The sequence below is a fragment of the Pongo pygmaeus genome, chromosome 5, assembly GCF_028885625.2.
Source record: "Pongo pygmaeus isolate AG05252 chromosome 5, NHGRI_mPonPyg2-v2.0_pri, whole genome shotgun sequence".
In the NCBI taxonomy this organism is placed as follows: Eukaryota; Metazoa; Chordata; class Mammalia; order Primates; family Hominidae; genus Pongo; species Pongo pygmaeus.
The window spans coordinates 43,926,643-43,942,477 of record NC_072378.2 but is presented as its reverse complement, the minus strand read 5'-3'; the positions used below and the strand labels follow the sequence as shown (position 1 = coordinate 43,942,477).

Genomic DNA, 15,835 nt, shown 5'->3' with positions numbered 1-15,835 from the left:
TAATTTTTGTATTTTTGGGGTTTTTTTTTTCCTTTTTTTTTTTTTTTGGTAGACACTAGTTTTGCCATGTTGCCCAGGCTGGTCTTTTAACTCCTGGGCTCAGTTGATCCACCCACCTTGGCCTCCCAAAGTACTGGGATTGCAGGTGTGTGCCACTGCGCCCAGCCTTGGGAAGTAAAATGGTAAGATTTGGGGTTTTGTGGAAAAGATAAAATGGCCACACATGCCAGTATGGTCTTATCGATGGATGTTGAGAATGTCATTGTTTGAGAAGTGATTGTGTTCCCTACCTGTGACTGTTACGTGAGTATATTCTTAAAAAATAATTTTTTTAGAATTAGAAAATTGGAGTTCAGTTATAACCACAGGTTCCTTACCTGTTACCGAGGACTTCATGGTCCAAAGTTATTTCTTTTCTGGTAGGCGCAAGCAAACTGTCGAGTAGGAGTTGCAGCATTGAATACTCTAGCAGGCTATATTGACTGGGTGTCTATGAGTCACATCACTGCTGAAAACTGTAAACTCCTGGAGATACTGTGTTTGCTGTTGAATGAACAGGAACTTCAGTTGGGAGCCGCTGAGTGTCTTCTCATTGCAGTCAGCAGAAAAGTAAGTTACCACTTCAAACTGACTTATCCTCAGAGTCTCTGAAGTAGGCTGTGTATGTGTTTAATTGCATGTTGTGGCAGAAAGTCATTTAAAGGTTTGGGTTTTTTTCCTTGGGGCCAACTTACTGCCTGCTTCCAACCCCCTTGAATAGGAGTTTGTCAATATTCAAGGGATCCTTTGGCAGAATGTGGAGATTTATCAGGCTGCATGGTTCTTGAAACAGCCATGATACTTGGCAATTTACAGTTAACAGATAAAAGTAGTTAAGTTTAAAGCTCGCTTAATGAATGTCAAGGAATCTTGGATGGTGGCTACACCAGGTTTATATCTGTCTTTTTTTTTTTTTTTAAATTGAGACAGTCTTGCTCTGTCACCCAGGCTGGAGTGCAGTGGCGTGATGTTGGCTTACTGCAACATCTGCCTCCCGGGTTCAAGCGATTGTCCTGCCTCAGCTTCCCGAGTAGCTGGGACTATAGGCACATGCACCATGCCTGACTGATTTTTGTATTTTTTAGTAGAGATTAGATTTCGCCATCTTAGCCAGGCTCTTCTCGAACTCCTGACCTCAAGTGATCTGCCCTCCTCAGCCTCCTAAAGTGCTGGGATTACAGGCGTGAGCCAGTGCGCCAAGCCTATGTCTGTCTTGGCTAACCAATGGAACTATGACTCTTTTCTCCATAGGAATATTATCTACAAATGTAATTTACTTTGCTGTCATATCAGGATTATTGCCCAACACATTTATGTATTTATTTATTTATTTATTTATTTATTATTTATTTATTTTTTGAGATGGAGTCTTGTTCTGTCGTCTAGGCTGGAGTGCAGTGGCACAATCTCAGCTCAGTGCAACCTCCGCCTCCCGGGTTCAAGCAATTCTCCTGCCTCAGCCTCCTGAGTAGCTGGGATTACAGACGTGTGCCACCACACCCAGCTAATTTTTATGTTTTTTAGTAGAGACGGGGTTTCACTATGTTGGCCAGGCTGGTCTCGAACTTTTGACCTCAAGTGATCTACCTGCTTTGACCTCCCAAAGTGCTAGGATTACAGGTGTAAGCCACGGCACCTGGCCTAATTTTTGTATTTTTAGTAGAGACAGGGTTTCACCATGTTGGCCAGGCTGGTCTCGAACTCCTGATCTCAGGTGTTCCGCCTGCCTCGTCCTCCCAAAGTGCTGGGATTACAGGCGTGAGCCACCTCACTCGGCCTGCCCAACACATTTAAAAATGTAAGTTTATGCTTTTTCACTAAACTGATAGTTTTGAGAAAAAATATGTGAGTTTATCCAGATTTCGTTTTAAAGAGTTGGGCTTCTTTCTAGTGTTTCACTAAACCCTGGGGTATATAAGAAATTATGAAGTCAATATATTTGATTATATACTTACAGAAGATGTCAGTACTTTGAAGTATAGTTTATATGACTGTGTTTCCCTAAAATTGGGTCTAGGGCAAGTTGGAAGACCGGAAGCCCTTGATGGTCTTATTTGGAGATGTTGCCATGCATTATATACTCTCTGCCGCACAGTGAGTATCTTTACGTTTCAGTGTGTTTTCTAATTTCTTTGTCATTTTTCTATGTTATTTGGATTTATCTGAAGTTCTTTTTTTTTTTTGAGATGGATCTCACTCTGTCACCCAGGCTGGAGTGCAGTGGTGCGATCTTGGCTTACCACAACCTCCGTCTCCTGGGATCAAGCGATTCTCCTGCCTCAGCCTCCCGAGTAGCTGGGATTACAGGCGCACCACCATGCCTGGCTAATTTTTCTATTTTTAGTAGAGACAGGGTTTTGCCATTTTGACCACGCTGGTCTCAAACTCTTGACCTCAGGTGGTCTACCTGCCTCAGCCTCCCAAAGTGCTGGTATTACAGGCGTGAGCCCCTGTGCCCACCTGAAGTTCTTATTTAAATGCTAGCTGTCAATCGACAGTGTTTTTGGATAAAAAAATGAGGCATTGGCCGGATGTGGTGGCTCACACCTGTAATCCCAGCACTTTGGGAGGCCAAGGCAGGTGGATCACTTGAGGCCAGGAGTTTGAGACCAGCCTGGCCAACATGGTGAAACCCCATCTCTACTAAAATACAAAAATTAGCCAGACCTGGTGGCGCACGCCTGTAATCCCAGCTACTCAGGAGGCTGAGGCAGGAGAGTATCTTGAACCTGGGAGGCAGAGGTTGCTGTGAGCCGAGATCACGCCACTCTACTCCAGCCTGGGCAACGAAGTGAGACTCTGTCTCAAAAAAAAAAAAAAAAAAAGAAAATGAGGCAGTCATGGCTGAATGTGCTAGCTAACATTTGTAACCTCAGCACTTGGGGAGGCCAAGGTGGGAGGATTGATTGAGTTAGGAGTTCAAGACCAACATGAGCAACATGGCAGGAGCCCATCTCTACAAAAAAATACAGAAATTAGTCGGGTGTGGTGGTGTGTGCACTTGTAGTCCCAGCTACTCAGAAGGCTGAGGTGGGAGGGTCACTAGAGCCGGGAAGTCCAGGCAACTGTGAACCATGATCATGCCACTGCACTCCAGCCTGGGCAACAGACTGAGACCTTGTCTCAAAAAAAATAGTTTTAAAAAGTTTAAAAATTTATAAAGTTAAAAAGTTACAGTAAGCTAAAGTTAATTCATTATTGAAGAAAGGAAGTTTTTTTTTTTTTTTTTTGAGACGGAGTTTCGCTCTCGTTGCCCAGGCTGGGGTGCAATGATGCGATCTCAGCTCACTGCAACCTCTGCCTCCCGGGTTCAAGCGATTCTTCTGCCTCAGCCTCCCAAGAAGCTGGGATTACAGGCATGCACCACCATGCCCAGCTAATTTTGTATTTTTAGTAGAAACAGGGTTTCTCCCTGTTGGTCAGGCTGGTCTTGAACTCCTGACCTCAGGTGATCCACCCGCCTCAGCCTCCCAAGGTACTGGGATTATAGGCATGAGCCACTGCGCCCGGTTGGAAAATTTTTAAAATAAATTTAGCGGCCCAGGTACGGTGGGTCATGCTTGTGATCACAGCACTTTAGGAGGCCAAGGCAGATGGATCACCTGAGGTCAGGAGTTCGAGACCAGCCTGGCCAACATGGTGAAACCCCATCTCTACTAAAAGTACAAAAATTAGCTGGGTGTGGTGGCGCACGTGTATATTCTTAGCTACTTGGGAGGCTGAGGCAGGAGATCGCTTGAACCTGGGAGGCGAAAGTTGCAGTGAGCCAGGATTGTGCCCCTGCACTCCAGCTTAGGCAACAGAGTGAGACTCCATCTCTAAATAAATAAATAAATTTAGTTTAGCCTAAGGGTACAGTATTTATAAAGTCTATAGTAGGGTCCAGTAATGTCCTAGACTTCCACATTCACTCACTACTCACTCTGGACTCACCCAGTACAGTTTTCTGTTCTGCAGTCATTCATGGTAAGTGCCTTCTACAGGTATACCATTTTTTATCATTTATACCATATTTTTACTGTACCTTTTCTGTATTTAGATACACAAATACTTACCATTGTGTTACAATTGGCCGCAGTATTGGCTATGGTAACATGCTATAGAGGTTTGTATCCTAGGAGCAATAGGCTATGCTATATAGCCTAGATGTGTAATAGGCTATTCCTGTTGTGTAAGTTTGTGTAAGTACACTCTATGATGTTCAAATGGTGATAAAATCACTTAACGATGCATTTCTCAGTACACATCCCCAGTTGTTAAGTGATGCATGACTGTAAGGGCTTCCACGTACTTTCTTCCAATTGCTCTAGAAAATACTAAAGCAAGGCCGGGCCCAATGGCTCATGCCTGTAATCCCCGTATTTTGGGAGGCCAAGCCGTGAAGATTGCTTGGACCCAGAAGTTCAAGACCAGTCTGGGCAACATGGCAAGACCTCATCCCTACAAAAAATCAAAATGCAAATAAATTAGCTGGGTATGGTGGCATGCACCTATAGTCCCAGCTACTTGGGAGGCTGCAGTGAGAGGATCCCTTGAAGCCCATTAGTTTGAGGCTGCAGTGAGCCATGTTTGAGCCACTGTACTCCAGCCTAGGTGTGACAGCGAGATCCTGTCTCAAAAAAGAAAGAAAATATTAAAACATTTCTTGATAACATGTTTCTTACCAGGAAGTCAGGCAGAACTATATATTATAAGTAGTTGAATCTGTTGCAACACCATCTTTTTGATACTCTTTACTTTTGGTCCCAAGGAGAAATGAAAAGGTATGAGGTACATGTGTTTTACTTAAAATCTCTTACTACCCACTCTAATACACATTTTTCATGGCTTCCTTCCCTGTAGAGACTGCAGCACTGTTTTAAGGGATCCTGTTAATTAAATGAATAATGTTTTTTGGGTAGTTAACTATTTTTAGGTCCAATTCTTAGTTCCATAGACATCACTCATACTAAGTGGTGTCCCATTTCTGTTTGTGCTGTGGATGCCATACCACAACCATGGTTCATAAAGCTGTGATTCCAACCCAGGTAGTCAAACTCCAGAGATTGCATTGGACACCATAATACCATCCTGTCCTTCAATGTTCCTAAAGCCTAGGCCTCGTTTACCCCAAGGTCCTTGCCTTTTATGTGATACTCTCCTCCTCCAGAAGACAGCTAATATGGCTGCTGTTCACACTCGTAGTTATTAATTGCTGTTCGTGTGAATAGTCCTATATCATTTCAGGTCAGGTTTTGCCACCAAATAAGTTAAAAAGATTTTAAAAAATTTTTAATTTAGCAAAGCTATTGGAATTCTACTGAATTATAGACCTAACTAAATGACTTGGAGAAATGAGACAAAGTGATGTTTTTATTACAGCCTTTTTAATTTTGTTGGTGATATAAGGAATTCTCTCATCTTACAGGACTGCTGACGGAGGAGGTTTGGTAGAAAAACACTACGTCTTTCTGAAGAGGCTCTGTCAGGTGTTGTGTGCACTGGGCAATCAGCTGTGTGCATTGCTGGTGAGCTAGTGCTTGCTTTCTGGAGAGCGTCAAGCCCATTTGGGAAGAGCATTTAGAAACTTATGTTTCAATGAGGGGTTGCAAATGTCATTGATTTTAGCCTGATGGGGCAGTGCCCTACAAGTTATTGCATGATTTTATAGATTAAATTATCTTAATAGAATAGTGTTTGAGTGATCTAAATTTCTTTTAACAATAAAATAGTTATACCAACGTCAGATATCCACATCTATTATTCCATAAAGTCAGCGTTGGTTTCTTGTGAATTCTGGTACTTACAGAACCTCAATCTGCTGAGTGCTTTATGCTTTCACATTCTGTTAGCCCACAAAACATGGACTTGAATAAAGAACCCTTTTCCCAATCTAAGGGATATATTATTGGAGCACAAAAGAAAACTTGAGTCTGATTGACCTGGAAAACCTGCCATTAGAGAAATATTTAATACTCAGTCTTATAAGTTGGAAGATAGGACATTGGAACAGACATTTGCAATTGATGTTATATCTTTTTGTGGTGGTTTAAATGGTTAGAGAGGATAGTTTCAGAGATAAGAAACTATTGAGGGGGCCAGGTGCAGTGGCTCATGCCTGTAATCCCAGCATTTTGGGAGGGTGCTGGGTGTGTCCCAGGTGGTTTAGTACTAAAGTTATAAAGATTTTTGAAACAAAGGTCTGATTAATTGTATTATAAAATTAATTTCACTCAGTTCAAAATTGTCCTTCTAATATCACTCTGAGATTCCAGTATCCTTTTTTGCAAAGAAGAGCATTCAGGGCAGATCACCTGAGGTCAGGAGTTTGAGACTAGCCTGGCCAACATGGTGAAACCCTGTCTCTACTAAAAATACAAAAATTAGCCAGGCGTGGTGGTGCATGCCTGTTATCCCAGCTACTCGGGAGGCTGAGGCAGGAGAATCGCTTGAACCCCGGAGGTAGAGGTTGCAGTGAGCCGAGATCGTGCCACTGCACTCCAGCCTGAGCACCAGAGTGAGACTCCATCTAAAAGAAAAAAAAAAAGAAACTATTGAAGGGGTTATGTAATAGGTTGGGACACAGAGATGTGAACAGGTAAGGTCTGAGAAAGTAATACAGATTTTTTTTCTTCCTGTAATTTCTGAAATGAGTGTTTTTTATTTTACTGTTTGACCACAGAATGGGTTTTAATGATGATGATTGAGTAGGCAAAGTAACTTTCCTATATTTTAGCCCTTGAAGTGAGGCCTTTCTTTAGCCAAAAGGAAATACAAAGTCCTTTTAAAATAACATTTTTTGAGGGTTTAATTTATCTGTTTTTATTATTTCCCTGCTTTTTCCTCTCCTGCTTTTCTCGATCAACACCGTTAATATGATGGTCTTCTCCTACAGGGTGCAGATTCTGATGTAGAAACACCATCAAACTTTGGAAAATACCTGGAATCTTTTCTTGCTTTCACAACCCATCCAAGTCAGGTAAACTTTATACAGGTAACTTCTCAAAATTTTAGTTAGGTGAACCAATGTCAAGCACTGTGTCCTGAAATATTATTGTAGATCATGTATAAAATGTGACTCTTCAGGCCTTGAGGAATGACTGTAGTGTCATTTCATTAAGAGAATTATTGGCTCTTCTTCCTGAGCCAGACAGTGCACTTGTCTAGGTCAGCAGCTTTTCCCTTTAGGTAATACTCTGATTGTACTCAGTCACATGTGAGGTGTGTCCCAGGTGGTTTAGTACTAAAGTTATAAAGATTTTTGAAACAAAGGTCTGATTAATTGTATTATAAAATTAATTTCACTCAGTTCAAAATTGTCCTTCTAATATCACTCTGAGATTCCAGTATCCTTTTTTGCAAAGAAGAGAAAGTAGTAAAATTCAGCTCACATTCCAGGTAATTTCCTTGATCCACAGCCTATCTTACTAACATGTGGTCCATAGTGGGTAGTCATTACTGATAAATTGCAGTAGAGACAGCTTCAAAGTATTGTACAGATTTATTTCTATGAAAAAATGTAGTTGATAACTGCTAAGTAATAATCTAGGTTATATAGAATCCAAGTCCTTAGACTGACGTTTTCTTTTTTTCTCTTTAGTTTCTACGCTCTTCAACTCAGATGACTTGGGGAGCCCTCTTCAGGCATGAAATCCTGTCCCGTGATCCTTTGCTATTAGCAATAATACCAAAATATCTTCGTGCTTCCATGACCAACTTGGTCAAGGTATATAATGGGAATCTAAACATGTGGAATGTAGGTGAATACACATAATAAGACTTTGAGGCTGGGTGTGGTGGCTCACACCTATAATCCCAGCTCTATGGAAGGCTGAGGCGGGAGGATCGCTTGAGCCCAGGAGTTGGAGACCAGCCTGTGCGACATGGCGAAACCTCGTCTCTACTAAAAATACAAAAAAATTAGCAGGGCATGGTGGTATGCACCTGTTGCCCCAGCTACTGGGGAGGCTTAAGGTGGGAGGATCACCTGAGCTTGGGAAATTGAGGCTGCATTGAGCTAAGATTGCAGCACTGCACTCCAGCCTAGGCGATGAGAGTGAGACCCTGTCTCTGGGGAAACATAAAAAAGACTTTGAGTGGCATTATTAACAACCCTTTCTTCATCACTAAGATTCCTTTACTGGACATATTTTCTTATTCCTCAGGAAGAAATCAGTCCTTACTGGTTATTATAACTGCTCTTCATATGAGAGTACTTTTATATCGTAAGTATTGGGCTAGGTGCTAGGGCAAGAGCAGTGACCATACAATGTAATAATTGCTATTCAGGGGTTAAAAGCAGAATGCTTTGGAAGTACATAGGAGGGTTGAGTCGGGAAGATTCCAAGAGGAGGCAATATCTAAGGATTGTTTCTGGAGGCCAAGTGAGAGTTACAAAGGGACATGAGGGGAGTGAGAGTAGAAGCAAAGATTGCTCACTACCTTAGTAGAGAGTTGCTCATGAATTCCCTGCTAAGAGCTCTTGCAGTTGACAGATTCTTAATCTCAATTTGTAACATCAGAGAATGGGGCACATTCAAGGGTCCCCTTATTTTCTTAAGGAATTTGCCTAGCACATAGCACACACTGTGTTCTGTTTTCTTTTTTTTTTTGGAGACGGAGTCTCGCCCTGTCACCAAGGCTGGAGTGCAGTGGCACGATCTTGGCTCACTGCAACCTCTGTCTCCTGGGTTCAAGCCATTCTCCTGCCTCAGCCTCCCAAGTAGCTGGGACTACAGGTGCCCACCACCACACTCGGCTAATTTTTTGTATTTTAGTAGAGACAGAGTTTTACTGTTTTTCCCAAGCTGGTCTCAAACTCCTGAGCTCAGGCAGTCCACCCGCCTCGGCCTCCCAAAGTGCTGGGATTACAGGCGTGAGCCACCGCGCCCGGGCACACTGTGTTCTTATTTTCTGCCATGGTCTTCAGTTCTTTTTTGAATGAAACATACAAAGTTCTATAAGTTTATTCTCAGTGTTCAGTATTTGAGGCAAGTAGCTCTCAATTCTTTCTTCCTTACTACATACTGAATTGTCATTTTTTCTTGGGACCCTAAAAGAATTCAATAATTTAATTCTCTCTGAGGAACTTGGAGGATGGTATCAACTAAAAATATTCTCTTTTCTACCACTGAGGAATACTGGAACTGGGAGCAAACTGTGGACCTGTGATAGAACTGAAGTGGATATTTACCATACAATATCTCATGCAAACCCTTAACTCTTAAATAAATTAAAAGTGCTTGAACTCCTGAAGCTTAAACACTCTTTCAGTGGGTCCACTTTCATCCCCTACCCCAATTACCTTTCTCTTTCCAGATGGGCTTTCCTTCTAAAACAGACAGCCCTAGCTGTGAATATTCTCGGTTTGATTTTGATAGCGATGAGGACTTCAATGCTTTCTTCAACTGTAAGTGATGTTGGCCTTGGATTTCTCTCAACAGTCTCAGAATGGCATCTAGTATTATGAATCATGGTGCATGGTGTTTGGGGTTTTTACGAAAGATCCCCAAATCTGGATAGCAGCCTACTTATTAAGCCCTAGTTTCCCATTACAGAAGAGTGCTGGGGCTGTATTCCCGGCATAATGTTTTGTTTTACACCACAGACCCCCACAGCACTTGGACATTGATGTTTAGGGATGGTAACCATACTTAAGACACTCTTGACTTTTTTTCATACTTAGGATTAAATACCATCTTACCTTATGGTTATTTCTTTCCCCCAAAAAGTGGAAAAATCATTTTATTCTAATATTCTAGTTCTGTTCTGTGTTTTCTGTGCCTTATTTCCTTTTTTTTTTGAGGTGGAGTTTCACTCTTGTTGCCCAGGCTGGAGTGCAATGGCGCGATCTCGGCTCACCGCAACCTCTGCCTTCTGGGTTCAAGCGATTCTCCTGCCTCAGCTTCCCAAGTAGCTGGGATTACAGGCATGCACCACCATGCTTGGCTAATTTTGCATTTTTGGTAGAGACGGGGTTTCTCCATATTGGTCAGGCTGGTCTCAAACTCCCGACCTCAGGTCATCTGCCCGCCTCAGTCTCCCAAAGTGCTGGGATTACAGGTACAAGCCACCACGCCCAGCCTCCTTTTTCTTTTTTTTTTTTTTACAGCTTTATTGAGACAAAATTAATTTACCATACAGTTCACCCACATGTAGTATATAATTTAATGGTTTTTAGTATTTTTACAGAGTTGCGCAGCCATCACCACAATCAATTTTAGATTATATTTTCATCACCCCAAAAATAAATCCTATATCCACAAGGAGTCATCCCCCAATTCCCTCATCTCTCCCAGTCCTAGGCAACCAGTAATCTACTTTCTGTCTCTGTTTTGCCTATTCTGAACGTTTCATATAAATTGAATCATACATGGTCTTTTGTGACTGCCTTCTTTCACTTGCATAATGTTTTTAAGATTCATCCAAGTTACAACATTTATCAGTACTTGATTTCTTTTTTTTTTTTTTTTTTTGAGATGGAGTCTCGCTCTGTCGCCCAGGCTGGAGTGCAGTGGCACAATCTCGGCTCACTGCAACCTCTGCCTCCCGGATTCAAGCAATTCTCCTGCCTCAGCCTCCTGAATAGCTGGGACTACGCACACGTGCCACCACACCCAGCTAATTTTTTGTGTTTTTAGTAGAGACGGGGTTTCACTGTGTTAGCCAGGATGGTCTCAATCTCCTGACCTCGTGATCCACCCGCCTCAGCTTCCCAAAGTGCTAGGATTACAGGCGTAAGCCACCACACCCAGCCTTTTTTTTTTTTTTTTGAGATGGAGTCTTGCTCTGTTGCCCAGGCTGGAGTGCAGTGACACACTCTCAGCTCACTGCAACCTCCGCCTCCCAGATTCAAGCAATTCTCCTGCCTCAGCCTCCTGAATAGCTGGGACTACGCACACGTGCCACCACACCCAGCTAATTTTTTGTGTTTTTAGTAGAGACGGGGTTTCACTGTGTTAGCCAGGATGGTCTCAATCTCCTGACCTCGTGATCCACCCGCCTCAGCTTCCCAAAGTGCTAGGATTACAGGCGTAAGCCACCACACCCAGCCTTTTTTTTTTTTTTTTGAGATGGAGTCTTGCTCTGTTGCCCAGGCTGGAGTGCAGTGACACACTCTCGGCTCACTGCAACCTCTGCCTCTGGGGTTCAAGCGATTCTCCTCCCTCACCCTCCCAAGTAACTGGGATTATAGGCATGCACCACCATGCCCAGCTAATTGTTTTATTTTTAGTGGAGACTGGGTTTCATCATGTTGGCCAGGCTGGTCTCGAACTCCCGACCTCAGCTGATTCACCTGCCTCGGCCTCCCAAAGTGCTGGATTACAGGTGTGAGCCACCACACCTGGCCTTCATTTCTTTTTATTGCCAATATTTCATTGTATGGATATACCACATTTACTCATTTATTCATCTGTTGATGGACATTTGAGTTATTTCCATTTTTTGACTATTACAAATAATGCTGCTATGAACATTTATATACAAGATTTTGTTTAGACATAAGTTTTTGTTTATCTTAGATATATAACTAGGAGTAGAATTGCTCGATAATATGGCAATTGCACATTTAATATTTTCAGGAACTGCCAGACTATTTTCCACAGCAGCTGCACCATTTTTTATTACCACCAACCTGATTTACTTTTTTTAAATTTTTTTTTTTATTTTGAGACATGGTCTCACTCTGTTGTCCAGGCAAGAGTGGTGCTGCAATCATGGCTCACTACAATCTTGACCTCCCTGGGCTCAGCTGGTCCTCCTACCTCACTCTCCCAAGTTACTGGGACTATAGGAGCATGCCACCACACCTGGCTACTTTTTGTATTTTTTGGTAGAGACTGGGTCTTACTGTATTGCCCAAACTGGTTTTGAACTCTTGGGCAGAAGCAGTCTGCCCACCTTGGCCTCCTAAAGTGCTAGGATTTCAGGCATGAGCTACTGCGCCCAATCCTGATTTCCTTTTAATTCCAACAGAAATGGGAGACTAAGTTTAGTTTGCCACTTACAGGATCTAGCTGGTAATACAGCTTCCAGAGATCACTTATTTTCAGACATTTCTGGATTCATTAATAAAGTTTTATTGAGTGATTATTACATGCAGAGCACAAGTCTGCAAAACAGTTCCTTTGAATGCTTTTCCCCTAGGGTGGTAAATTAATAAACATTAACTTAAGTACCTATTTTATACCAGTTATTGATTCTGTCCTTCCCTTGGCATTTTCTCTTGGCAGCCTCCCGAGCCCAACAAGGAGAGGTGATGAGGTTGGCATGTCGTTTGGATCCCAAAACTAGCTTCCAGATGGCTGGGGAGTGGCTAAAGTATCAACTAGCAACTTTTCTTGATGCTGGTTCTGTGAATTGTAAGTTTTTTTCATTACTGAATGTTAGTGAAATGTTAGGACAGTATCAAAACTATATATAGGAAATGAGCCTGAGCTACACACGCATCAGAACGATATACTTATACTATTCAAAAATAGCTTTGCTCATCCTGGAGAGGGAGCGTTTTCATTGGCTCACATAAAGAAAGCAGATGACACATTTTAAATTTGTTTTAAGTTAGGGTAAAACCATGTCCTTATCAGTTTTGCCATCATTTTCCGTTTGTAACAGAATCAACCAATTATTTATTGTTGATTTTATTTGCTTCACTTCAGGCACCAGCTTAACAAATTTCATGCCTAGACCTAACTTTAAAACTTTTCAACCAAAGTCTTGCATAGCACTATTCCTGAAATCAGAAAGGATCTCCTGTTAGACATAACAGGAATAATACAGGGACTTCTCATATTACTCAGCCACCCCAAAGCTTTCGGGAAATTATACTTTACATAAATTCAAAATAATCCCCCTCTACTGAATGCCTCAGCCAGTTAACTTCTCTGTACTCCATATGTTTTGTCTCTCATCGTAATGCATGCTATATGTGTGTGACTGTATTAATAAAGCAAAAAGGCTGGATGCGGTGACTCACGCCTGTAATCCCAGCACTTTGGGAGTCCAAGGCGGGCAGATCACCTGAGGTCGAGAGTTCGACACCAGCCTGACCACCTTGGAGAAACCCTGTCTCTACTAAAAACACAAAAAATTAGCCGGCGTGGTGGCGCATGCCTGTAATCCCAGCTACTTGGGAGGTTGAGGTAGGAGAATCGCTTGAACCCAGAAGGTGTAGTTTGCGGTTAGCCTTCTACATCTCGGTTGGCCGAGATGGCGCCATTGTACTCCAGCCTGAGCAACGAGAGCGAAACTCCATCTCAAAAAAAAGAAGAAAAAAAAGTGAATTAACTAGTGCATGTCACTGCTTTAGAAAAGCACCATACTATTGGCTGACATTTGAGGGATTTAACATTCAGTTTTATTTACAATTGACTCTAAATTATCTGATATTTGGTAACTTGAAAGGTTGAGGAAGCCCAAATGTGTTGCACTAAGATGAAACTAGTAAATAGGACTACGCTGTATGTAAGCAAGAAAAGCAATTGGTAAATCTTAGGACAGGCAGGGTGGCTCACGCCTGTAATCCTAGCACTTCAGGAGGCTGAGGCTGGGGATCACCTGAGGTCAGGAGTTCGAGACCAGCCTGGCCAACATGGCAAAACCCTGTCTCTACTAAAAACAAAAAATTAGCCAGGCGTGGTGGTGGGCCCCTTTAATCCTAGCTACTCAGGAGGTTGAGGCAGGAGAATCACTTGAACCCGGGAAGTGGAGGTTTCAGTGAGCCAAGATTGTGCCACTGCACTCCAGCCTGGGCGGGACTCCCATCTCAAAAAAGAAAGAAAAAAAAAAAAAAGGAAAGAAAAGCGGCTGGGCACAGTGGCTCATGCCTGTAATCCCAGCAGTTTGGGAGGCTGAGGTGGGTGGATCACAAGGTCAGGAGTTTTAAGACCAGCCTGGCCAAGATGGTGAAACCTCGTCTCTACTAAAAAAAAAAAAAAAAGTACAAAAATTACCTGGGCATGGTCGTAGGTGGCTGTAATCCCAGCTGCTTGGGAGGCTGAGGCAGAGAATTGCTTCAACCTGGGAGGCTAATGTTGCAGTGAGCCGAGATCTCGCCACTGCCCTCCAGCCTGGGTGACAGAGGAGACTCCATCTCAAACAAACAAAAAAAGAAAAGCAATTGATAAATCTTTTTGCTTGTGCCTTGCTATTTGAGTGGTGTGCTGTGGTAATAGTTGTAAACTTGAAGGATGGCACCCTTCTCTAGACATAGCCCTTAAGGTTGTCATGAGGCTATTGGATGTGAAGCAGTGTTTTGTATATTACATTGTTTCCTTATTGGGAAGATTCTTTATGGTCTCAATTTTAATTATTTAGATTCTCATGGAAAAGATTATAAAAGGGGAGGAGGGGAGAAACTAATTCATGTTTATCAAGTGCCTACTAATGGGCCAGGCAATGTTTTTGATGTTCACCTGCGTATTCTCATTCATTACTCAAAATGGTTTTACTACAAGGCTCATAGGGGTGAATTCAGACTGCTCATTGTTAGAGGAGGAGGCATGGTAGGAGCCTTCACCTACCTCACTGCTTTCAGCACACATCATCTTTTCTTTGCCCCGGCTGAGAGGGGTTAGATTACCCTGCTTCTTCAGTCATGAAATTCTCAGGTGTTCTCTAAGGCTCCATTGTCTCTCTGGGTCTTCTGTGATCTTTCAGTGCTGATAATTGTGTATGTGTGTGTGTGTGTGTTTTAAAGCTTGTTCTGCAGTTGGAACTGGAGAAGGAAGCCTCTGTTCCGTCTTCTCACCTTCATTCGTGCAGTGGGAAGCCATGACTCTTTTTTTGGAAAGTGTTATCACCCAGATGTTTCGAACACTAGGTAGAGAAGTAAGTAATTATTTCCCATGCTGACTGCATGATTATTTTGACCTTTTTCTTTTCTTGTTCTTTTTTGAGACACGATATCTCTCTGTTGCTCAGGCTGAAATGCAGTGGCACAATCATAGCTCTCTGTAACCTCCAACTCCTGGGCTCCAGGAATCCTCCTACCTCAGGCTCCTGAGGATCTAGGACTACGGTCACTTGCCACCACACCTGGCTAATTTATAATAAAAATGGAGTCTGTGTTGCCCAGGCTGATCTCAAACTCCTGGCCTCAAGTGACCCTCCTGCCTTGGCCTCCCAAGGTGCTGAGATTGCGGGCATGACCCACTACGCCTGGCCAGTTTTTATCTTTTTTAAACTGGTAGTAGAATAGGAAAATCTATGGATGTACATCTTACAGAAAAGGAAACAGATTTAGAGAGGCTAAATAGCATACTCAAGTTCAAACAGCTAATAAATGGCAAAGTGGGGACCAAAACTCAGGTCTTTCTAACTCTAAGCACTACCACATTTAGTATACATTTTAAGTACCACACTGCTTTAGAATACTGTAGGCCACCAGTATGGTGGCCACCTGTAGGTCTGAAAAGGAGGGTATGCACAGAGAGCCTCGACTGTATCAGTAAAATCATATTTCTTAAAGTAGGCAGATCAGGATTTACTAAATTATAGAGAAATAGACAAAAGATATAATCCGATAATGTATAGAGGAAAACCTAAAGTAGCTGATAAGCCGGGTGCAGTGGCTCATGCCTGTAATCCCAGCACTTTGGGAGGCCGAGGCTGGCCGATCACTTGAGTTCAGGAGTTCCAGACCAGCCTGGCCAACATGGTGAAACCTTGTCTCTACTAAAAACACAAAAATTAACTGGGCATGCTGGTGCACGTCTGTAATCTCAGCTACTTGGGAGGCTGAGGTACAGGAATCGCTTGAACCCAGGAGGCAGAGACTGCAGTGAGCCAAGATCACGCCAGTGCACTCCACCCTGTG

The 15,835-nt window shown here is 42.6% G+C and overlaps 1 protein-coding gene across 2 annotated transcripts in view; it reads left to right on the top strand.

Moving 5' to 3' along the window:
- The window catches only part of XPO5 (exportin 5), a 55,114-nt gene that overhangs the window by 8,650 nt on the left and 30,629 nt on the right, over positions 1–15,835 (top strand). For both annotated transcript variants that reach the window (XM_054493245.2, XM_063667040.1), the window contains exons 7-14: positions 424–609; positions 2,057–2,133; positions 5,447–5,546; positions 6,914–6,997; positions 7,619–7,744; positions 9,337–9,427; positions 12,252–12,380; positions 14,717–14,847. In XM_054493245.2, coding sequence (XP_054349220.1) covers positions 424–609; positions 2,057–2,133; positions 5,447–5,546; positions 6,914–6,997; positions 7,619–7,744; positions 9,337–9,427; positions 12,252–12,380; positions 14,717–14,847 — 924 coding nt within the window. The remainder of the gene's footprint in view (positions 1–423; positions 610–2,056; positions 2,134–5,446; positions 5,547–6,913; positions 6,998–7,618; positions 7,745–9,336; positions 9,428–12,251; positions 12,381–14,716; positions 14,848–15,835) is intronic.